Source organism: Peromyscus leucopus, chromosome 1 (genome assembly GCF_004664715.2).
Source record: "Peromyscus leucopus breed LL Stock chromosome 1, UCI_PerLeu_2.1, whole genome shotgun sequence".
Taxonomy (NCBI): domain Eukaryota; kingdom Metazoa; phylum Chordata; class Mammalia; order Rodentia; family Cricetidae; genus Peromyscus; species Peromyscus leucopus.
Genome location: NC_051063.1, coordinates 40876905 through 40900081, shown reverse-complemented (window position 1 = coordinate 40900081; position 23177 = coordinate 40876905). Strand labels below are relative to the sequence as shown.

At 51.2% G+C, this 23177-nt stretch overlaps 1 protein-coding gene across 2 annotated transcripts in view; it reads left to right on the top strand.

The window, feature by feature from the left end:
* The window catches only part of Cnnm2 (cyclin and CBS domain divalent metal cation transport mediator 2), a 141526-nt gene that overhangs the window by 111606 nt on the left and 6743 nt on the right, over positions 1 to 23177 (top strand). The window contains exons 5-6 of one of the 2 annotated variants that reach the window (XM_028874673.2): positions 9626 to 9719; positions 13042 to 13107. In XM_028874673.2, the coding sequence (XP_028730506.1) occupies positions 9626 to 9719; positions 13042 to 13107 (160 nt within the window). The remainder of the gene's footprint in view (positions 1 to 9625; positions 9720 to 13041; positions 13108 to 23177) is intronic. The other variant, XM_028874674.2, reaches the window with a different exon arrangement.

Below are 23177 nucleotides of genomic sequence, written 5' to 3'. Positions count from 1 at the left end.
AAGCTTGAACTTCTGATCCTTTTGCCTTATGCAGTCCTGGGATGATATGTTTATGTCACCATACCTGGTTTACATGGTTCTGAAGCCAAACCCAGGGCTTGGCGTATGCTTGGCAAGCACTCTGCCAGCTGAACTGCTTCTCTTTGCCCATCATTTAAATTTTTTAGTTGAAGTCCCATATTAAATGAACTTCAGCTTCTTCAAAGAAATGATTTAAGTGAACCTAATTAAAAGAATATTTTGTCACATATAACAAAATATAAACTATATATGAATAAAAACAAAACTTTAAGTTTTATTTTAAAATGTAAATGGATTTTAATAAATGATATGATAATAGCATGATGTCACGATGAAATATGTATTGGCTCTCCATGTTTTAAATGACTTCTGGAAACATGTATCTAAAAGTAGGAATGTGGCAGGGACCATAGCTCACTTGGTAGAATACTTGCCTAGCGAGTGAGGACCTGAGTGCCTCCTCAGAACCCAAGAAAGGAGTTGAGCACATGGTGGTGAGTCTGTAATCCCAGCACTGGGGGGGTGACCACTGCTGGGTCCTCAGGGCTCTTTGACAGACAGCCTCGTCTACTCTGTGAGCCCCAGACCTATGAGAGACCTCATCTAAAAACATGGGGGGGGTCATAGCTTAAAGAACCACACATCTGCACCACAACTGCACATACGTGTGTGCATGCCCTGGTGAGCACGTAGACGTCAGAGGACAACCCGCGCGGCGGTCTGTTTTCTTCCACCATGTGGGTTCAGAATCCAACTGTGGGTGTGACGGCAGGCGCCTTTCCCTCTGAGCCTTTTCTCAGGCCCCCAAGGCATAATTACAGTGGCAATGTTTTCCCACCAGCGTACTAAGACACTTGGACAGTAATTTTAAATTATATAACCAGTCAAATAAAATTAAGATTTAGAGATAGTCAGACAAAGCCAGAGAAATATTCTTTTTGGACGGTTAGCTTTGCTTTTCTGGGACAGGATATTACATACTGTCAGGCTGGCCTCATGCTTGCTGTGTAGGCAAGGATGACCTTGAACTCTTGACCCTCCTGTCCTTACCACCCAAGTACTGGGAATACAGACACGGACACTGCAGTTTATATGTGATTCATAAAAAGGGGTCATACTGTGTCCCAGTGTTTATTACAGTAAATATAAAAAGACAAGTTTCATAAACTACCTGGGTTGATCGTGATGAAATTAGGAATGTTTCCACAGTGGTGTGCTGGGGGTGCACCCCACTGGGAGAATGCTTGCCTTCCTGCACCCCAGCACTGTGATGAGAGTGGTGTGCACCTGTAATGCCTGCACTGAGGAGGCAGCGGCAGAAGGAGCAGGAGGCCCAGGGCATCCTGGGCTACACATTGAGTTTGAGGCCAGCCTGAACCATGTGAGCCCCTGCCTCTTTAAGAGACAGAAAAGTCTTTGAAATATGTAATGAAGCTTTTAGTTTCCAACTTGAAGTAACATTATATACCTTAGTGTATACAATTATGTAATAAATACATAATTGGAAAGATCAGTGAATATAATATATTCTCATTTGTGTAGAAGAAAATAAAATTTCACTGTTCTTCCACAGAAACTTACACAGAGCTCTGGGGATCCACTGCTGTACTGTGGTTACAGATGTGTACAGCTGCCCCTGGCTTTTATTGGGTTTGGGGATCAAATCCAGGTCCACATGCTAACATGCACTTTACCCACTGAGACATTTGCCCAGCTTCTCTGTATTTTCTATTACAAATTGTTATCTGAAATTATTTGTACAGACTGATGGTCTCAGAACATCTCTGTTTGTGACTATATGTGTTTTGACCATTTCCGTCGTCAGGGAATCCCCTCCAGCCTCTCCTCACCCCTCTGTTCTCCTCTCTTCATATTGGGTGTTGTTTGCTTCTGCATATGAGAGGAAACACTTCCCCCAAATGGCTACATAAATAATGCAATTTTTTGTTTTGTTTTTCAAGACAGAGTGTCTCTGTGTAGCCCCGGCTGTCCTGGAACTTACTCTGTAGACCAGGTTGGCCTTGAACTCAGAGATCCGAGTGTCTCTATCTCCTGTGTGCTAGGATTAAAGGCATGTGCCACCACTGCCTGGCAACTAATGTAATTTTTAAAATAAAGAACAAATGATAAATAGACAGAAAAGGTGCTAACAAACAGACTATATTCCCTAAATGAACAGTCTCATATATAAACCATTGTTTTCCAATACTATCCATGAAAACATATAGCAAATCCATTATAAAAGAGTAGAAACTCCTCACATGACTAGGAGCTGCTCAAGTTTGAGATGGTGGCGTGGGAGAGCATTATGTCGCGAACTGGAGAGCTGGCTCAGCAGTTAGAGCACTGGCTGCTCTGCAGAGGACCCAGGTTTGGTTCTCAGCACCCACACAACAGCTCACAACCACCCATAACTCCAGTTCCAGGGGATCCAGTGCCCTCTTCTGACCTCCGTGGGCATGCACGTGGTGCACATACAGGCAGACTATCCATGTACGTAACAGAAATCAACCTAACAAGTTGATGTGTGCGCACAGTAATTGTAACTGCTAGACATGGTTTCCTTCTCAAAGACAAGATGTGCTAGATCACTGTCATTTACAGTTGGTGTTTTGTAGTAAAGTGCTGTTGGTCCTCTGAGGAGTGGCCTATCTAAATAAGTCAATGGAGAAGAGTGCACTGCCTTTCCCAGCACTTGTGGGGCGTGGCCAGTCTCAAGAGGGGCGTGGCCAGTCTCGAGCCATGCACAGAAGGCCCAGCCCTTTGCCAGTCTTTGCCGGGTGTTCAGTGGACAAGAACTTCCCTGGCATTAATGTTCTTGCTCATTTCATGTGCAAATTAATGCTCTCTCTTTTTTCTTTTTCAACTGTCCCATTCACACTTTTTCAAAAGCTTCTGGTTCAGATTTCAAAGACATTTTTGCTCTACAATAGGTTTACTCTTTTTCAGATCAGTATTTAGTACTGAGTGTGTGATCAACTCCACTTGTCCAGTGTGGTTGAGCCTCTGGTCCTGGGTGACTGACCTCTCTAGTCCTTGGCTGCCTTTGAGCAACCCTGAATGTTCGCACAGTACACACCGCCGCCACTGTTTAACCTGCAGTGGCGTGCCTGAACTGTCCCTGTGAGGTCCACTCCCTCCCATCCTCTCCTGCTCAGGCTCTGACTCCTACGCCTGAATCGTGCAGATCCCCGGGTGCGTCATTTCCGACAAGCTCCCTGCAGGTGCAGAAGGGAGGCCTAGCCACTGCCATCTGAGTCAGGCAGCTTGGCACCAGTATGGTGTAAGCACCCGGGCTCAGGGCCCACCAGAGGATGAAGATGTGTACAAATTAATATTTGGCCACCGATGTAAAAGTGTACATTATGAAGTGAACTTGCAGAACCCCAGGCTTCCATGTGCAGCACCAGATAGAAAGCCGTGACTAGAGAGCATGCAAGATCCAGTCACACAAGGAACACACAGCATCTCTGAGTGGCATGGCCAGGAAACACCCCGTGTTTGCGCTCAGCATCCAGTTACCCTTGCTTTCTTTCCATTGCACCCCCCCCCCTTTTTTTTCCTTTTACCAGATCTCATGCAGCCCAAGCTGGCCTTGAGCATGTTTCGTAGTTGATTATGACTGTGAACTGCCCATGTCTCCTAAGTGCTGGGTTTACAGGCATGTGCCAGGCTTTCTGAGGATCAAACTCAGGGCTTTGTACACATTAGGCAGTCACCCTACCAGCCAAGCTACATCCTTTCTGATGGCGGGCCCCACTGGTTGGTTTGTGTGGGCGACCTAAACCAGACGGGCATAGCAAGCATCTAGCCTGGGAGTGAGCCAGCCAGTGTGTGCTGGCCAGTGTGGGGGAGGTCTTCAGCCTGCCTCAGTCGGCCACACTAACCACCCAAGGTTATCTACTACCTTGTGGGTTTCTGGGCCATACAGACTCTGACTATGTGGCCGGAGGAGGGAGCTGACTGGCGCACGCCGGCTCTTAGAAGTCTGCAAATACTTCATCCAGAGTAAGGTGGGTGGGGAGCCTGTGCCTGAGTTCTTACTCAGGCAGCTGTCCTTGCTTGACACGATTACACCTCCTTCCAGAGCCTTTTAAAAACCATTAAGAATTGTTTTTAGACAGGGCCTTGCTATGTAGCCCCGGCTGGCCTTGAACTTGTGATCTTCCTATCTCTGCTTCCTGAGTATTGGGATTATAGTGATGTGCTACCATATCTGGCTAGGCCTCCTTCCCAATCTGTCAGCTTGCAAACGTCCCTGGCTCCTCTGAGAAAGCCTGGAGTCCATCATGTCCTGTCCTGATTTTTTGTTTTGTAATTTTATAGGATAAGTTTATGAATATTTCAAAAGTAAAGTCAATAATGTAGGTCCTTTTCCTGTATGGAAAAGTTGTATGCAAAGACACCTACTTGATTTTAAGCCATTTCCTGTAGGGATGGCTCTGATCTCACACTACTAAGGTTATTTGAAATGATCTTTTTGAAACTACTGACACTTAAATGAACAGATGTCCCTAAACCTGTCTGTCAGAAAAGTTTTCCTCTGCGGAGGGTGGCTGTGCCGGTGAGGGTGGCCTGAGCTAGGGAGGGTGGCCTGTGCCAGTGAGAGTGGCCTGGGTCAGGGAGGGTGGCCTGTGCCAGTGAGGGTGGCCTGGGCCGGAGAGGGTGGCCTGGGTGAGGTAGGTTTAAACTCAGCAGATAGAGAATTATAGGCTCCTGGGACCATAGGAATCCTATAAATTGTTGTGATCTTGATTGTTTTAGATTTATTTTATTATTTTATGTGTGTGAGTGCTTTGCCTGCATGCATCTCTGTGCACCGTGAATGTGCTCGGTGTCCCTGGAGGTCAGAAGGGGGCATCAGATGCCCTGAAACTGGAATTATAGATAATGATGAGCTGCATTGTGGGGGCTGGGAACCAAGCCTGGGTCCTCCGCAAGAGCTACAAGTACTCCAAACGCTGAACTGTCTGTACACCTCTGTTGTCTTTATTTTCATCTGTTACTTTCTTTTTGTTTGTCTGTTTGAGACAGGGTTTCTCTGTGTAGCCCTGGCTGTCCTGGAACTCACTCTGTAGCCCAGGCTGGCCTCGAACTCACAGAGATACGCCTGCCTCTGCCTCCCAGAATGCTGGGATTAAAGGTGTGTGCCACCACCGCCCAGCTTCATGTGTTACTTTCTATAACTTGGGCACTATTTTTTTTTCTGCCAAAACTGTGCCACAGCATGTGTTGGGGATCAGAAGACACCCCACAGGAGTTAGTCCTCACCCTCCATTGTGGATCCTGGGGATCTAACTTGGTGGTCAGGCTTGGCCACAGCCACCTCTGCCTACTGAGCCATCTTGCCAGCCCCATTTTCTTTTTTATGCATTTATTTGTTGGGAAATTCAGTGTACGCACTGTATTTTAATTATGCTCACACACACCCCTGACTCCTCCAGAGTCCCATCTCCCACTTTCTGTTGTACTTTTTAATCTGTTGTAATTTTGTAAGTGGCCCTGAACACGGCTGTGACATTGTCACCAGTAGGAGGAAAGATGAGACAAGAATGATTGCAGGACATTTTACACAGAGCAATTCATGTTCAGTTTGAAGGCATGTTTGTTGAAACTACATTTTCTTCCTTCCTTCCTTCCTTCCTTCCTTCCTTCCTTCCTTCCTTCCTTCCTTTCTTTTTCATTTTTTTTTTTTTTTGGTTTTTTTTTTTTTTTTTTTTCGAGACAGGGTTTCTCTGTGTAGCTTTGCGCCTTTCCTGAATCACTTGTAGTCAGGCTGGCTCGAACTCACAGAGATCGCTGGCTCTGCTCCAGTGGGATTAAAGCGTGCGCCACCACCGCCCGGCTCTTTTTCATTTTTTTGAGACAGGGTTTCTCTGTGGTGTCCTGTTCTGGATCTCACTTTATAGACCAGGCTGACCTCGAACTCACAGAGATTTGCCTGGCTCTACCTCCCAAGTGCTGGGATTAAAGGCATGCACTACCACTGCCCGGCTGAAACTACATTTTCTAAATTGGAGGGGGCAGTTAAAATATGTGGTCTTTTCTGAAATGGTGGCAGCAATAGATAATGGAATAAAAATGGGGTGGCTCTTATCTGCTGCCAGTTCTCAGAGCCCAAACACATGGGCACATGGGAGCCACTGGCCTAGCATGGTCACTGTAGCTGACGGTTGAGACTTTGGCATCCAGGAGGAGAGTAGGTAGCAGGCCCTACCCTACCTGGTGCCTGCCCTGAGGATTTAGGAGATGGTTGTGGTCTCCACTGTGGGTGTGGAATCTCTCCGTAGCCATCCTTGATTAGTCAGAAGACCCAACCCTGTGCCTTTGTGGGAGTATTGGAGACCAGAAAACAGTTTCCAGATCTGGGGCTTTTGCCCACAGATAGCCAGAACATGAGACTCCAAACCTTGCGTGTTCCTGAAGTTACCTGAAGAGCTTGGGTTCTCCCACACGGTTCACACCTCATACTGATGAGCCCAGAACACCTGGGAGCTGGGCCGGCCTTTGGGACCCTGTTCTTTGGAAGTTACCAGGTGACGCTCCCAGTCAGCACAGGGTCCTGCCAGTCTCTACCTCCTTCCGGAGAGGCTGGCCCCTGCTTGTTTCTGGGAGGGGGGCTTTGGTTTGACTCTGTGCAGTTCACTAGAGAGGTGCTGCACCATCCCTGAGTAGTTCACTAGAGGTGTGCTGCACCATTCCTGAAGTAGTGTGCATCAGTGCTGTGCAGACCAAGACTCTTCAGGATGACACTGTCATGGCGCCTGTGTCTCTGAGTGCTCCCAGCTTCACCTTCTCTGAATTCATCTCTGTCCCTGTTGTCACCTCCTTCTCTTCCTCTTCGAGGGGTCTACCCTTCAAAGAACCCTGCCCTGGCACCCCCTTGCCTAGCACCCCATTCTTTCCGCTGCTTTTCCACACCAACTTTGAAATAGCCCCTGTGACTTGTCTCAGCAGAGCCACACTAAGGTCTGGGCTGTAGCAGGAATCTTAGAGTCTTATTAATAAAATCAAACCCAGGGCCAATTATTGGGGTGAATGCTGGAAAGTCAGAGAGACAGAACAAGCCACAGCTACCTCACCTCGCCAGATGCTCAGGTTGTCTTGTCTCCTCAGACTGGAGGCCTCTGTGTCCAGAATGGCTCTCAGCTGAACTGTGCTGCTAGAAAGCCTGAATGCTTAACCAGCCAAATGCTTCTAGTTTCTGGTCCTCACGCCTTATATGCCTTTCTGCTTTCTACCACCACTCTCTGGGATTAAAGGCGTGATGAGTCACCATGTCTGTCTGTATCCTTGAACACATGGATTTCTGCCTCTGGAATGCTAGGATTAAAGACGTGTGCTACCACTGTCTATCCTCTATGGTTAATATTGTGGCTGCTCTGTCTCTGACCCCAGATAAGTTTATTAGCATGCACAGTATTTGGGGGAACACAATACCACACTGGGCTATCTGTTCCTGAACCACTGTTCCTCTGCAAAATCTGTCCTCAGCCCGTCCCAGGAGCTCTGTGGCCTTGCCTGTCGGTGCAGGCCTGGAAGCCTGACTGCTGTCACCTGCCTTAGACCTTCCTTCATACCGTGGCTCAGCCAGATCTGCCATCCTTAGGCTTCCTGCAGAAAGCATGTCTGCATGCTAGAACAGGAAGTAAATGTGTCTCTCAGAAATTTGCTTGTGTGTGTATGCGCTCGTGCGTATGTGTGCATGCATGTGCTTGTGTGCATGCATGCATGGTGGTGCATATGGAGGCCAGAAATAGTTTCCATTATTGCTTTCCACATTATCTTTTGCGGCAGGATCTCTCACTGAACCCAGAGCTCATCGATTGGCTAAAATGACTGACTGGCCAGTGAGCTCCACCAAGCACTAGGGTTTCAGATGTGACTGGCGTTTGTGTCTTGCATGGGTGCTAGGGATCCAAACCTAGGTCCTCATGCTTGTTTGGCAGGCATTTTACCAACTAAGCCGTCTCTTCAGTCCCCACTCCTGGAGTATTTTCCAGAGAGGGTCTGCTCTGTAGCCCAGCTTGGCCTAGAACTTTGGCTGCATAGACCTACCACACTGGCTTCGAACTTAAACCCTCCCGCCTCTGCCCCCTGAGTGCTAGGCCTGCAGGCATGTGCTACCATGCCTGGTCATGACTCTTTAAATCTGTGTCTCTTCTTCAGGGTGTGCTTGTCTGAGGCCTCTGTAACTAGTTTTCTGGGCAGCCTTCCACCCATGGGACTGTAGTCAGGGAGTGAGAGCTGGCTCCTCAGTGCTCACAGCACCTCTTGCAGGCCTAGCTGCGTGGCTGGGAAGCTTTTACACTTTGCAGATTGCTTTAAAATTATGGGTTGAGAGGCTGAGCGCAGCCGGGCAGTGGAGTACTTGCCTGGCATGCACACGGGCAGGGTTAGAGCGTCAGGCACCTCACCAACAAAAATGATCTGGATCTGAAGTTCCTTCCTTATATCAGGAGTTGGTTGGGACTGGGCGAGCTGGGGTTTCCATGGGGTGAAGGGAACCTAAAGAGAGGCATAAGTGGGTTTCTGGAGATGTGAGCTGTAGGAGGGTCTCCCCAAATTTAGAATTTAATGCACTCTAGTAGGAAGTGCTCCAGGTACCAGAGTTGACATGAGTGGGGCGGTAGGTGTTGAGAGCTTGTTCCATCTGCCTTTCCCAGCTCCGCAGCCGGGCCTGCCTCCGTGAGCATTAGTGAGTTAGGAAGTGCGCGTGCCTGCCGGCCTTCTCTTCCTCCCTCCCCTCTCCCCCTCCTCCCTCGCTTTTGACACTCCTCTATGGTCCAGGAGGGTCTTGGATTCCTCATCCCCCTGCCTTGACTTTCCAAGTCCTGCGATTACAGGCATGTGCCACCAGGCCTGGTTTAATGGTTCCTTTTTAGCAAGTGGTAGCTTGCTGGCTCACCCTTGCACAGGATGTCCTGGGGAGCTAATATGGGTGATGTGAACACGCTGCTCTAGCCCTTCGCTGGGACATATTTCTGTAGCCTGGAACAGGCTGCTGAGCACCCCTCAAGGCTGATGGTCACCCCTAAGGCTGCAGGGATGGAAAAGGTGATGGGGGAGAGAGGTCTCAGGCATGCCAGAGCATGAAGGGTGGCTGCTCAGAGGAGTTTCTTCTGATTGAGGGGGACTTTCTCAGGCTGCTTTCTCCAGCAGTGCCCTCAGGGAGCCTGGCAAGGTGTCTGCTCGGATGCCCAGGGCCCTGGGCTTGGGGAAGAAAACAGATCCCTGGAGCCGGTTCACACTTCTCTGTTCCATGGACACATGACATGCTGACCCTTGACCCTGCTGCTTCCCAGCTCCAGCTCCTCCTGGGGCAGCCAGGAGAGTCTCCTCAGCATTGTCTCCCCAATTCTTTATATTACTGAGGCCCTTGAAGAGCTGGGGACATGGGGAGGTGTTAGGTGGGTCCACAGATACTGTCGCTTCCAGATGCTCAGTCAAATCCGGGTTTCTAGTTGAAAGGAAGGAATATACCTTCCCTTTATTTTCCAAAGCCTGTCTTCTGGGGACTGTGGGAGAAGAGTTTAGATAAACCCGGGAAGAACTAGCTTTATGTGCAAATCCAACTGAAAGCCCCCCTTTTCCTCCTCCACAGGGGAAGGTAGAAGTGGAGGCTGGGAAGGAAGGCATGAAGTTTGAAGCGAGCGCTTTCTCATACTATGGTGTAATGGCCCTCACAGCCTCTCCAGGTGAGTGCTCCCAGCCTCTGGGCACGGGGCTCCTCCCATCATCCTCCCAGCACCCCCTGACCTCTCCCCGAGGAGCAGCCTAGAGACAGAAGCCGTCCACATCTCAAGTTTATACCTCCCTAGGTTTCCACCTACAGCAAACATCTGTGCAGACCAGGGGAGACAGACAGAATATAGGAACCCTGTGGCACGGCCCCTCTCCCTCCTTGAATGGATGGACCCACAGGGATGCAGCAGATGGCTGTGGTGCCCCAGCCTGGTGCTGCCCCATCTGCGCCCCGTGGTCACGCTTCACCCCTCCTCCCATGTGAACATGGAGCACGGCGCTTAGCTCTCTCGCTGCCAGTCAGTGCCAGGGCAGTGTGGCATCGCTTACTTTACTGCTGTGACAAAATTCCTGACGAAGGCCGCTTAAGGCAGGAAGGTTTATATCAGGTGATGGTATCAGGTGATGGTTTGAGACCGTCCTCGTGGCCGGAGGACTTCAGTGGCAGGACCACGAGGCAGCCTGTGGTGGCTCCACAGGAAGCAGGAAGGGCTGGATCCTGTGCCCAGCCCACTCTCTTGTTCAGTCCAGGACCCCAGCCTGTGGATGGCATCCCCACACTCTTCTCCATCCAGCCGCACCTCCCTGGAAATGCCCTCATAGAGGTACCCGAAGTGTGTTTCCATGGTGATTGTAAACCCAGGGAGTTGACACTTAGATTAGCCATCACAGGCTGTTTCCTGTGAAAACTCCATGTCTTCTGGTGGGTGTGCACGCTCAGTTCTGTTGAGTTGCTGGTCAGCTTTAGTACTTCCTAGAAGTCTAGAACTTCCCATAGTGTTCTCCTGCCTGGCGTGGCAAGTGTCCCCATCTCCACCCAAAGCCTGAGCTGTGCATCTCGTAGCCACTCTGGGGATTTTCCGCTGCATCTTCCTGAGGATGAAGGAGCTGTGACTGTTTATCTAGAGAGTGGGCTGTTTGGGGTGGGTGGGTATGCCATGGGGAATTGAGCAAGTTCTCTGAGATTCTGAGGTGCCTGAAAGGTAACCTGTCCCAGCAGGGGTGTGTGCTTCCAACTCTACTGCGCTCCCAGCCCCTGGGGCTCTAGCTATTCATGGCTTGCCTTCTCTGGCAAGGAGCAGGTCAGGCAGGTAAACGGAGGTGCTGGAGTGCCACCTTGTGGCCAAAATATAAAGACCATTCTGTACCAGGAACCCTTCACAAAGCCCAAAGCTAACCCTAACCCACCTTAAAGGAGGACTGTCAAACTGAAACAAAAACAAACAAACAAACAAAAATCTTAACAGGGATGGGGACTGGGGACCTTCAGGCAAGTTTATCTTTGTGACACTGGTCTTCCCCCGCTGTCCCACCCAGCAGTGTGACAGACATGAGATTGTTACCATCAGGAAGCCAGTGAACTGTCAAGACTCCTCACTGTCCTGGGCAGGTGTCACAGTCCCAAGGGCACACTGCCCCCATTGCCACCACGTACGAATGCAGGTGGTCTTTGTTGTAAACTGGAGGTGGCCTTCATTCCCTCGGCTTGGGGACACTGGAGAGGCTTTGTGAGCGGGCATGCAAAGACCTGCGTCACAGCCCAGGATGCAGGTTGTATGACACTGAGAAAAGACCTTTGGTGTCCTGTAGTAACCAGGAGAGCTGAATGGGGCGCTGTGTATACAGTGTGTTGTGATCCTGAAAATATAGAGGATCCCGGGAGGTAGAGGCAGGAGGATTGCTGCAAGTTCAGGGTCAGTGTTGTCTACTTTGTGAGCTTTAAACCAGCTAGGTTTGCATAGCAAGACCTTGTCTCCACGTCAAAACAAACGATAAGAAACAACAACAAAACCACAGAAGGAAATGTTACATCATGAAAGGTGTTCTCATTGTTCTGGGACCACGTACCTCAAGTGAGCCCAGGTCAGCAGACCCACACCTACAAGGTAGCTCTGAAAAGAAATGAGAGCAGTCTGTCTCTGCTGGTTACTGGATATTTAAACCTCAGCACTAGCCCGGCACAGATTGAAGCGCAGATTAAGGAAAATCCCACTGAGAAAGTCAGCAAAAAGCCTGGGGTGGTGGCCACACCTCCAGTGTCAGCACGTGGGAAAGGAGGTGGGAGGGCCAGGAGTTTTAGGCTAGCCTGAGCTATGTAGTGAGTCTGAGGCCAGCCCTAGACTACAGGAGACCTTTCCAACCAATCAAAACAGTAACAACAAAAGCCAGCAAAGAGATGACTCCTGACAGGAAAGCCCTCGCTGTTCATCTCAAAGGCTGCTGCTGTTTACTGACCCTCGTGACCATGGTCTGGGGGCCGTGTATCCACAGAGATGTCCAATCAGTACAGCTGTCGCCACATTAAGACCTGCCTGTGTCTCTTCAAGTTAGCTGTGGGCCTGGAGAAGTGGCGTCGGCAGGTAAAGGTGCTTGCCGCCAAGCCTCCGACATGAGTGTAATTCCTGGGATTCACACGGTGGAAAGAAAGAACCCACAAGCTTCCCTCTGTCCTCCACATACGTGTCATGGCACACGCACACACACGAAAAGTCATCTGTTCACCAGGAAAACACGGGCAGAAAGATTGTGGGTTCAAGGCCAGCCTGGCCTACATAGCAAGTTCCAGGCCAGCCAGGGCTACCTGTTGAGACCTTGTCTCGAAACAAATAAGTAAAATAAAGCCAGCAATCTGGGCAAAGCCTCCAGTCCTTGGTTCCTAGGCCATGTGGGAAGGCCTGTCCCCCAGACCCCATGGCCTGCCCCTGGAGTTGTCCCTGTGGTGGGGCCAGCCCCCCATCTGAGAGAGCAGCGATGAGCCTCGCTTGCCATTCTCAGGCAGTCTGAGCATGGCATTCTACACATTTGCCTGTTTGGAAATCTCCAGTCATCCCAAGCAATTCAGAACACCAGGCCGAGATTATGAAACCAAGAATAGCAGTGAGTTGGGACCTGAGGCCTTGCAGGGTTGCGTGGTGAGTGCCGGAGTGTGGCTTCGGCCTATCTTTAGAGCCCACACCAGATGCACCGCCAGTTGTATGTGGCTAATTGTGATTTGGGCCTTGAGAAAAGCTTGTTTGGGGGCTGTGGACCCCATTTGGGTATTGGGGGTTTGAGAACTTTCCAGAAAAGAGCACAGAGTGAGGTTCGTCACGGAGGCACACTCCCTGCCTGCTCTTCCTGGAAAGCATTGTGTCCCTTCCATCACCTAACGCCGGAACACCGCGTGGGCTTTGCCACTCCGGGGGGAATGTTCGCGAGACAGTGTCTGCTCCCGTCCCTTGGGTGTGACGATCTCTCGGACTCGATGCCATCTCACCCTGCTTTTCTCCGTTTCAGTTCCTTTGTCCCTGTCGCGGACTTTTGTTGTCAGCAGGACAGAGGTGCTAGCGGCAGGCTCTCCAGGTAATTCTGCATGCTTCCTCTTCATAACCCCGGGGAAGCCTGGCCACCGGGGCTGCACGCTCTCTTTCCACAGCGCTGTTCCTGTTTCCTGCCAGCCCTAAAACTCGAAGGTCGCTGACTCAGAGGGAGCTGTCCAGGAAAACATAAGCCACAGAGGGCTTGGAAGGGAACTCTGGCCTAGAAACTGAGGTGACCAGGGGTAGGAAGCGTCGCCATGGGGCCTGGCCAGCACTTGGTGCCTATCCTGCCTGCACTGGCCTGGAACACCCAGCTCTGCCCACAGTCTTACTCCATCTCTAGCATATTATGGGCTGTGGAGTTTGCAGAGACCTGAGGGTCTAACCCAAGTCTAGACTGCTCTCCTTTCTCAGAGAATCCATTTGGACAAAATCTTAGGGAGTATGGACTTTTCTTGGCAAATGAGAAAAAGACTTGGCTCATCCTGATTTGGGGCACTCTTTCCCTGGGAGCTGGCTGCTGTATGTCTGTCCTCCTCAGGCAGATGGCCCTGCTGCTCCGGGGGGTCTCACTGTGGGTTAGGAATTAGTGCCATGCACATTCCTAACCAGCTGCGGATTATCTCCCCGCAGGGGATCATGGCCATGCCTAACATGCCCAGCCACTAAAAAGAAAAGTTAATCTTTCTTTAATTAAAATTGCTTAGCCTTAATTGAGCTTGTTGTGGTGCACACCTGTAATGCCAGCACACAGAAGTCTGAGGCAGGAGAGTCAAGGGTTTAAGACCAGCATGAGCTACATATGTAAGAAGACCGTGTCTCAAAGAGAGAGAGACTGTTGAGCGTCTGTGTTGGTTAATGCAACCTTTCTGTATTGCTTCCCCCCACTGTTTTGTTATTTTTAATCTGATGAAATTTACATACAGCCCCAACTTCAGTCCAGCTCTATAATTCTGGGGCTTGAGGAAGCAATGCTTATCTTAGAAGGCAATTAGTTACCATTCCCTTGGGTCTGCTGTCGGCCAGGAGTGGTGGGCCACACGCCTAGTCTGTGTTCAGAAGGCTGAAGCATGCAGATTGCCACACGTCCAAGGCCAGCCTGGGCTACAGAGTCAGTTTGGAGCCAGAATGGCTGCAGGATAAAACCCTGGCTTCCAAAAACCCAAAATGGGGCTTCAGAGATAGCTCAGCTGCTGAGGTGTTTGCTGCACAAGGAAGAAGACCAGATCTCCAGCTCCCCAAGGCCAAGCCTCGTCGTGTCTGTTTAATCCCAGCACTGGGGAGTGGAACAGCAGGCAGGACCCCTGGGCTCACTGGCCAGCCGGCTGAGCCAAACCAGTGGGCCCAGGTCCCAGTGAGTGACACTGTCTAAAAAAGAGTGGACAGCACCTGAGGGACACCCAAGGTTGACCTCTGGCCTCCACACACACACATACACACACACACACACACACACACACACACACACACAGCACACACGCACGCACTCTTTGGGCTCAGAGTTTGGCTTGAGATATTCTGAGCATAAGATATTCCTAGAGCTCCCAGACTCAAGCCAGCCAACAAAGCACACACGTGCACTCACAAGCATTTGTGGTTTTCTCCCATTTTCTTTGCTCATGTTTCCTGTTTGTTAGAAAGTCGCAGGATACTGAAGTTGATGACTCCTGGCCAAAGCCCATTAAACATTTGAATTTTACTTTCTCTGTAGAATTTGGGTTTTCTTTGCTATGCCTGCTCCATCTGGTCAGGAATCAACAGCCCTGCCTTGAAGGTCCTGGCCCACAGGCCTGCTGACATTTGTCAGAGCTACCTCATGAGTGGGTGTTAGACAAGCCAGTGCTATTCGGCTCCTTCCAGAAGGTGCCTATGGTTGCAAAGAAGATGTGTTTCATTATTGTGTCTGCTGCCAAAAGAAAGGATTTCTGTGTAGGATGGATAAAAAAACAAACTGAATCAAAAGGCCAGAAAAACAATCGGTTTTCAGATAGAGTCTTAGTCCTGGATGTCCTGGAACTCACTATGTGGACCAGGGAGACCTCAAACTCACAGGAATCCACCTGCCTCTACCTCCTGAGTGCTAGGACTAAAGGGATATGCAACCATGCCCAGCTTGAAAAGGTCTTGATTTTGTTTTTGTTTTGTCCTGGTTTTGAGATGATGTCTCTTGTAGCCCAGGCTGGCCTCAGACTTGAAATTGCTATATAACTGAGGATGGCCTTGAACTCAGGATCTCCCTGTCTTTATCCCAGGTGCCCCTATGCCCAGATAAAATTGAAGTCTTATGTGTATTCCTGCCATAAAACACTGACATAGAAATTGAACAGCAACGTGAACCCAAACTTGGGCGGAGCAGGTGCTCTGTCCCCTCTGTGGGTCCGGATCTCCCGGGCCTCACTGTCGCCCAGTTTGAATTGCAGGGCTGCTCTAGCATTACAGAACAGGGCGTGTGGTGTGGAATGCACACACGGACCAATTTACGTTAGGAAATGTAGCCCTTTGTCTCAAGGATTTCAGAGAAAGGACGCCAATGTGTGATATTCCTTTTTTTTTTTTTAATTAAGCAAATTTATTGGAGGTGACCTTGTGGCACAGAAGGACATTTCAATAGATCAAAGCCCAACAGGAACTGAGAGGGAGATGGTAGAGTCAGCATCCCCTCCTCTGGCCATGAGGGTGGGGGACTATTCATTAGTCATTAGTAGAAAATTCAGCCCACAAACCCCCAAATCTCACCACATCTCCTAGGCTACTGTTCCGAACCAGAGTCCACTTGAAGCCTCGGTTCTCAAACAGCAGTTAAAGCACTTGGTGCCACACTCCTTCCAGCCCCAGACCGACAGAGCTGGAGCGAAGCTTTTCAGTGAACTGTCCGGTCTTCAGTGTGCAGAGAGTGCAGCAAACCAGTGTTCTAATGCTTGGTTTCAAGCCAAGTAGATTCAGGGTTTAGAAACACTGGGGGAAAGGAGAGGGTTTAATTCATAAACACAAAAGAAACAAAACATCCCTGCCTCAGTCTAGAATTACCAAGAAAATACTGAGGACAAGAAATAGAAACTTCTGCGCACAAACTTACAGGTATACCACTGTTTAAAAAAAAAAAAAAAAAAAAAAAAAAAAAAAAGAAATAGAAATAGAAACTCCTGTCGACCAGTTCTGCCCACAGCTGCCCAAAACCACAGCATGCAAGCCCAGCTAACATGCCAACTCGGAAAGCCTATTTCTAGTCCGTCCCCACTAAGGAAGTTCAACATATTGCGTTACATTTTCTCCATTTGTGCCTTTTGGTCCATGTCCGTTTGAGTAACTTTCATGGTCCTCATTTGGGGCATCATTTGATCCTGTGACTGCCATGGTGAAAGGAAGACCACCTGGGAACAGGTGAAGTCAGGACAGCTCATGCGCATCACAGAAACATAGATAGAGCTTTGAAGACAAGATGGAGAAACCACAGATTTAGCAAACACCATTGGTGTAAACTGGTGGTAGTGACTGCTGAGAGTCAAAGTTAACACGTATGGTCCAAAGTGACTGGGTTTACTGAGTCCCAGATGTTTATAATACCTCTTCCTGCCCACTCAGTATAAAACTCCTCCCTGTGGGGTCGGAGAGATGGCTGAGTACTTAAGAGCATTTGCTGCTCCTCAGAGGACCTGAGTTTGGTTCCCAGCACGCGCACACACACACACACACACACACACACACACACACACACACACACACACACACCTGTGCATGGTTCACAATTGCCTGTAACTCCAGCTGCAGGGATCTGAGGTAAACGCATGCTCTGCTGGGTGTAGTTGCTGTTGAGTGCATTGTTCCTGGTCTCCATGGCTTCCAGCTGCATCTCCATCCACTAGTTCCCTGTGGGCGTCCCTGCTGCTCATCCCTGGAGACCCTTAATCTTTTTCATTGTGAAACATTCTATTTTGTCGTTTGTCTTCCAAATAAGCTCATACTGATAAAAAGGAGGCCACACTCCCTTAAGTGACTCTACAGAGCTAAGGTGTGACTGTGCGCTTTTCTGTAGCTGGGAGCTGGACCAGGGAGACACCATAGCAACAGAAGGAACAGGAAAGGAGAACAGGTTCGAAAACAGTAAGGCACACAGTGAACAACCAAGGTCACTTTCTTAAGACTCAACTTCCAGAAGAGCAATTGGTATTGCGAAAACCAGCTGTGCGGGGTAGAGATCAGTTAATAACACAAGTCGGGAACGTGTTCTAGAAATGGAGGTAACTGTAAAATTCTGACCGTAGTTGAACAGAACAGTCCCGGGTGGCTAGCTGGGGCGCCAGCTGAGGTGGAAAGCCTCCATCTGGAAATTGGGGCGGGAAACTTGCAGAAATGCCACTCTGCACACAAGCCGGGTATCAGTGTTTGGCAAGCATTGGAAAGTCTCTCACAGAAGTTTCAGCTGCATGTGCTTCAATTTCCCAGCAAAAGTGGCTCAGAAAACCCAGACACAGAGTTCATGCAGCCATCTAGCACCTTGATGTAGCGACGTGCACCCCCCAGAGCCACTGCTGCAGTTCGCCCACGTCCTGGGGCGACCACACAGGTGGACGGCACAGTCTCCAATGTCAGCATCAGAAGAGCGGCCACCACCTCTTCTGTGACTTGGCTGTTTGTATTTTTTCTTTAGTTCCCTTCACCAGCTGCTGTTCCTCCTGCTGGACAGAACTGGTGGGCAAAGCTGCATCCCTGAACACAGCAGCCCAGCAATCATGGTCTCCCAACCTTTAGTCTGGGCCCAAGAGACAGCTCAGTGAGGAACGACCCTTGACGCGGAGCCTGATGTCTGGGACCCTCATGTGAAAGGGACAAACGTCCCTCACGCTTGTCCCCGACAACCTGCTCCAAATCAAAGGATGTTTTTTTTTTTTTTTTTTACTCAAACATTTGTCTTCTGGAAGTGGAAGAAAGAAATGTGTGACATTTAGAATAAGCAAGGGGGTCATAGATTTTCCTGGCCTGGAGACTTTTATAGGCCTGGCTTCAGCTTATTTCAAAGATGGCATATGAAAATTCTGGTTCTGGCAGGGTGGTGGTGGCGCATGCCTTTAATCCCAGCACTTGGGAGGCAGAGGCAGGTGGATCGCTGTGAGTTCGAGGCCAGCCTGGTCTACAGAGTGAGTTCCAGGACAGGCACACAGAGAAACCCTGTCTCAAGAAAAAAAAAAAAGAAAGAAAGAAAAGAAGAGAAAAAAGAAAGAAAATTCTGTTTCTGAGCCAGGTGGTGGTGGCACAGCCTTTAATCCCAGTACTTGGGAGGCAAAAAAAAAAAAAAAAAAAAAAATCTCTGAGTTTGAGGCCAGCCTGTTCTACAGAGTAAGTTCTAGGACAGCCAGAATTACAAAGAGAAACCCTGTCTTGAAAAACAAAAAGGAAAAAGGAAAAAAGAAAATTCTGTTTCTGGAGAGATGAGCATGTTCTGTCCAGTTTCATCCCACTCATTGACTAGGCACAGGGATGTAAACAGAGGGATCCACAACACAACCCATGTCGGGTCACAAATTCCACTCTGACGAGTGACAGCATTGTGGCGACCCATCTTCTAGGCAGCAGTGGATCAGGGCTGCTGGGTTAGGCTCACTCACAAGAAATCTCAGGGTTAGGTCTGGCCGACTGACTGTCCCACTCTCGGAGAGATCTAAACTGTCCACGCAGCAACAGTCGGAATTCAGATGGCCTATGTGGCATGCTGCTCTACCTGGGAAGGTGCATTAGGAGGCTATTCCTGAGAGTTCCAGTGTGGGCAGCACTATAGAGAAGGCTTCGTTAAATTCTTAGAATTGAAAGTAACTGCAAGGGTCGGGTAGCGGTGGTGTACACCTTTAATCCCAGCACTCGGGAGGCAGAGCCAGGCGGATCTCTGTGAGTTCGAGGCCAGCCTGGGCTACAGAGCGAGTTCCAGGACAGCCAGGGCTACACAGGGGTCTGCAGCTGTGACCTGAGACCCACTGTCATCCCTGTTGAGCCCGGCAGGAGAAGCAGTGCTCTCAGCGAGGGTGGACAGGACCAGAATGAAATGCATCTTGGAGGCAAACACCCTCGCTGAGTGGACAAGCCTGTGTGTCTTTGGTCACACTTATGACTGAATATGGCGAGTCCTTCAGATGGCCATCCCACTTAGATCTTGGAATAGTTCGAGGATCCCCAGGTCCCTGCTTACGTCAGAGTATTGCCTGGAGGACAGACTTCCAGCAGCTTCTTGAGAAAACATGCAGCTTCCATCAAAGGGTAGCAAACAACCAACAACCCCAGAAAACCAGTTAAATCTCTCCCCGATGCCTCCACCCTGCCTGTCACCAGAGTCCAGCTCTCCCCTCTTTTTACAATAATTTTGTAATCACTTTTAAAATGATTAAACTTTCCTGGGGACATTTTGTGAGCAAGAGTTGAATGTGAGTCTTAGAAACGGAGGCGGGTAGAGTTGTTTCTCAAGGCCTGCGGCCTTCGTGTTGAGGCTTTAGCTAGTGTGGCTGGCCACATGCTGTGAGATTACTGCTGTTGCTGTTCAGATTTTGATACTGTCTGTGAGATGCTGAGCAGTGTATTAAAGCCATGAGGTATGTCCCCAGACAATCCTGTCAGGCCCATGGCTCTCTAGAAGAGGTACAGAGAAATGGGCGGCTTCTCCAGGCTGAGGCCAGGCTCACAGGCAAAGCAAGGGATCCACGCTCACACATAACCAGAAAGCCGTACGCACTAACAGGGAGCCCAGAAGCATCCAGACCGCGCCCTCCACCCGGAGTTCTGGCCAAGAAGCAGTGAGCCAGCCCGGTACCTGCCTTTAACACCTTAAAACCGTACAAGTGAGCACTGTTTCAAAAATGTGCGTGGGAACCTGTGATCGCAGCTGAAACCCAGAGGTGCAGCCTCAGAGCTCCTTGTTCAAAAGAACTGAAAGATCTGTCATGACAGGTGATGTCATCATCGTGTGGTAAGGCCTGACCCTGAGGCAGGAGCATGGTGGCGAGGTCTGGGAGGAGCTAACAGGAAAGCGCAGACATGTCCATGGGTGCATTCATCTGGTGCTCACTGGATGTCACGCTGTTCTCATCTTCCTCTGACCCCTCCGACCTGTGAGCTGGGGAGCACTGTGCACATTCTACAGATAAGGATTTTGGAGCTTAGCGGAGTTGGGCTGCCCCTTCAGAGTGCTCCCCTGCTAAGGCTGTGACCCACGCGCCATTCTCCCGGGAGGTGGAAGCGGCCATAGGAGGCGCTGCTGAGTCGATCGCAGTGGGAGCCAGCTGTGAGCTGTGCCGGGGAATGATGGTGGCCGGGGAGTCCTGGTGGACGGACGGACGGACGGACGGACGGCCTCTGTCCTGAGGGAGGTTTACAAATGGAGTCAGTGGTGAGGGTGGGCTGCGGGTTTGGTGTCGCTCTGAAGGGAGGAGGGGTTCAGGGTTCCTCAGTGGCACTGTGGAAGCCTGTCACTCGAGGTAGGAGGTAGACTGTGACCGTGGTGATAGACTTTTCCACAGGTGAGGGGCAGACTAGCCCCAGGCTGGCTCTTCTGTGGGGGCGTCGTTAAGGACACTGGACGATAGGTCAGTGGGTCCCCTCTGCTCCTGTGGCATTCTGCAGTTCAGCGCTCCTGACTGGGCAGCTGGCAGGGTCCGCACACTCGAGTCGGTTACAACAGGAAAAGCAGCCTCCTTGGCTGGGAAGAGAGGGTTGTTCGTTGATTCACTTACTTAGGGCTTTTGAGACAGGGTTTCTCTTGTAACCCCGGCTGCCCTGGAACTTCCTCTGTAGACAAGGCTGGCCTCGAACTCAAAGATGCACCTACCTCTGTCCTTGAGTGCTGGGATTAAGGCGTGCGCCACTACATACAGCTAGAGTTTTATATTTTGTTTTGTTTTGTTTTGTTTTTGTTTTTCGAGACAGGGTTTCTCTGTGTAGCTTTGTGCCTTTCCTGGGACTCACTTGGTAGCCCAGGCTGGCCTCAAACTCACAGAGATCCGCCTGCCTCTGCCTCCTGAGTGCTGGGATTAAGGCATGCGCCACCACCGCCCAGCTAGAGTTTTATTTTTAACACAATTCATCTCTAAAGCTCCAGGAACTGGGGGCTGGAGAGATGGCTCTGGTTAAGGGCTCTTGTTGCTTTTCCAGAGGACCCGGGTTCAATTCTTTGTACCACATGGCAACTAAAAATTGTACCTCCAGTTCTGGGGGATCCAACCCCCTCTTCTGGCCTTCTATGGGCACTGCGTGTGGTGCATAGACTTGTACATTAAAAAAAAAAAAAAAGCTCTGAGGAATGTTCTCTGACAGCAGGAACACTTAGGTCTCCTGCTCTCTCAACACTTGCTCCAAAGAGCTCATTGCAGGAACCCTTAGCACCAAGGCGCTGTAGGCAGGCCTTTCACGGGGTTGCCGTCACCTCGAGCGAGGCACCCTTGAGCTGGCTGGTGGATAAGAGAGGGACTTTGAAAATTAGTTTTGGTTCCTAGAAAAATAACGAAGAGCCGCTTTGGGCCCTTCCTAGTCTCAGGCAGCTTCCGTGGCCTGGACCTTGTCTCAGCCACACCTGTGTATCTAGTGATGTCCCCTGTGAGGCGGGTTCTCCTCCTGTGAGGCGGGTTCTCCTCCTGTGAGGCGGGTTCTCCTCCTGTGAGGCGGGTTCTCCCCCTGTGAGGCGGGTTCTCCCCCTGTGAGGCGGGTGAGGTGGGTTCTCCCCCTGTGAGGCGGGTTCTCCCCCTGTGAGGCGGGTTCTCCCCCTGTGAGGCGGGTTCTCCTCCTGTGAGGCGGGTTCTCCCCCTGTGAGGCGGGTTCTCCTCCTGTGAGGCGGGTCCTCCCCTGTGAGGCGGGTTCTCCCCCTGTGAGGCGGGTTCTCCTCCTGTGAGGCGGGTTCTCCCCCTGTGAGGCGGGTTCTCCCCCTGTGAGGCGGGTTCTCCTCCTGTGAGGCGGGTTCTCCTCCTGTGAGGCGGGTTCTCCTCCTGTGAGGCGGGTTCTCCTGTGAGGCGGGTTCTCCCCCTGTGAGGCGGGTTCTCCCCTGTGAGGCGGGTCCTCCTGTGAGGCGGGTTCTCCCCCCCCCCTGTGAGGCGGGTTCTCCTCCTGTGAGGCGGGTTCTCCCCCTGTGAGGCGGGTTCTCCCCCTGTGAGGCGGGTTCTCCCCCTGTGAGGCGGGTCTCCCCTGTGAGGCGGGTTCTCCCTGTGAGGCGGGTTCTCCCCTGTGAGGCGGGTTCTCCCCCTGTGAGGCGGGTTCTCCCCTGTGAGGCGGGTTCTCCCCTGTGAGGCGGGTTCTCCCCTGTGAGGCGGGTTCTCCCCTGTGAGGCGGGTTCTCCCCTGTGAGGCGGGTTCTCCCCTGTGAGGCGGGTTCTCCCCCTGTGAGGCGGGTTCTCCCCCTGTGAGGCGGGTTCTCCCCTGTGAGGCGGGTTCTCCTCCTGTGAGGCGGGTTCTCCCTGTGAGGCGGGTTCTCCCCCTGTGAGGCGGGTTCTCCCCTGTGAGGCGGGTTCTCCTGTGAGGCGGGTTCTCCTGTGAGGCGGGTTCTCCCCCTGTGAGGCGGGTTCTCCTGTGAGGCGGGTTCTCCCCCTGTGAGGCGGGTTCTCCCCCTGTGAGGCGGTTCTCCCCTGTGAGGCGGGTTCTCCCCTGTGAGGCGGGTTCTCCCCCTGTGAGGCGGGTTCTCCCCCTGTGAGGCGGGTTCTCCCCCTGTGAGGCGGGTTCTCCCCCTGTGAGGCGGGTTCTCCCCCTGTGAGGCGGGTTCTCCCCTGTGAGGCGGGTTCTCCCCCCGGGTCCTCTGGAGGCGGGTGAGGCTCCCCCTGTGAGGCGGGTCTCTCCCCTGTGAGGCGGTTTCTCCCCTGTGAGGCTCTGTGAGGCGGGTGTGAAGGCGGGTCTCCCCCTGTGAGGCGGGTTCTCCCCCTGTGAGGTGGGTTCTCCCCCTGTGAGGCGGGTTCTCCCCCTGTGAGGCGGGTTCTCCCCTGTGAGGCGGGTTCTCCTGTGAGGCGGGTTCTCCCCCTGTGAGGCGGGTTCTCCTCCTGTGAGGCGGGTTCTCCTGTGAGGCGGGTTCTCCCCCTGTGAGGCGGGTTCTCCTCCTGTGAGGCGGGTTCTCCTGTGAGGCGGTTCTCCTGTGAGGCGGGTTCTCCTCCTGTGAGGC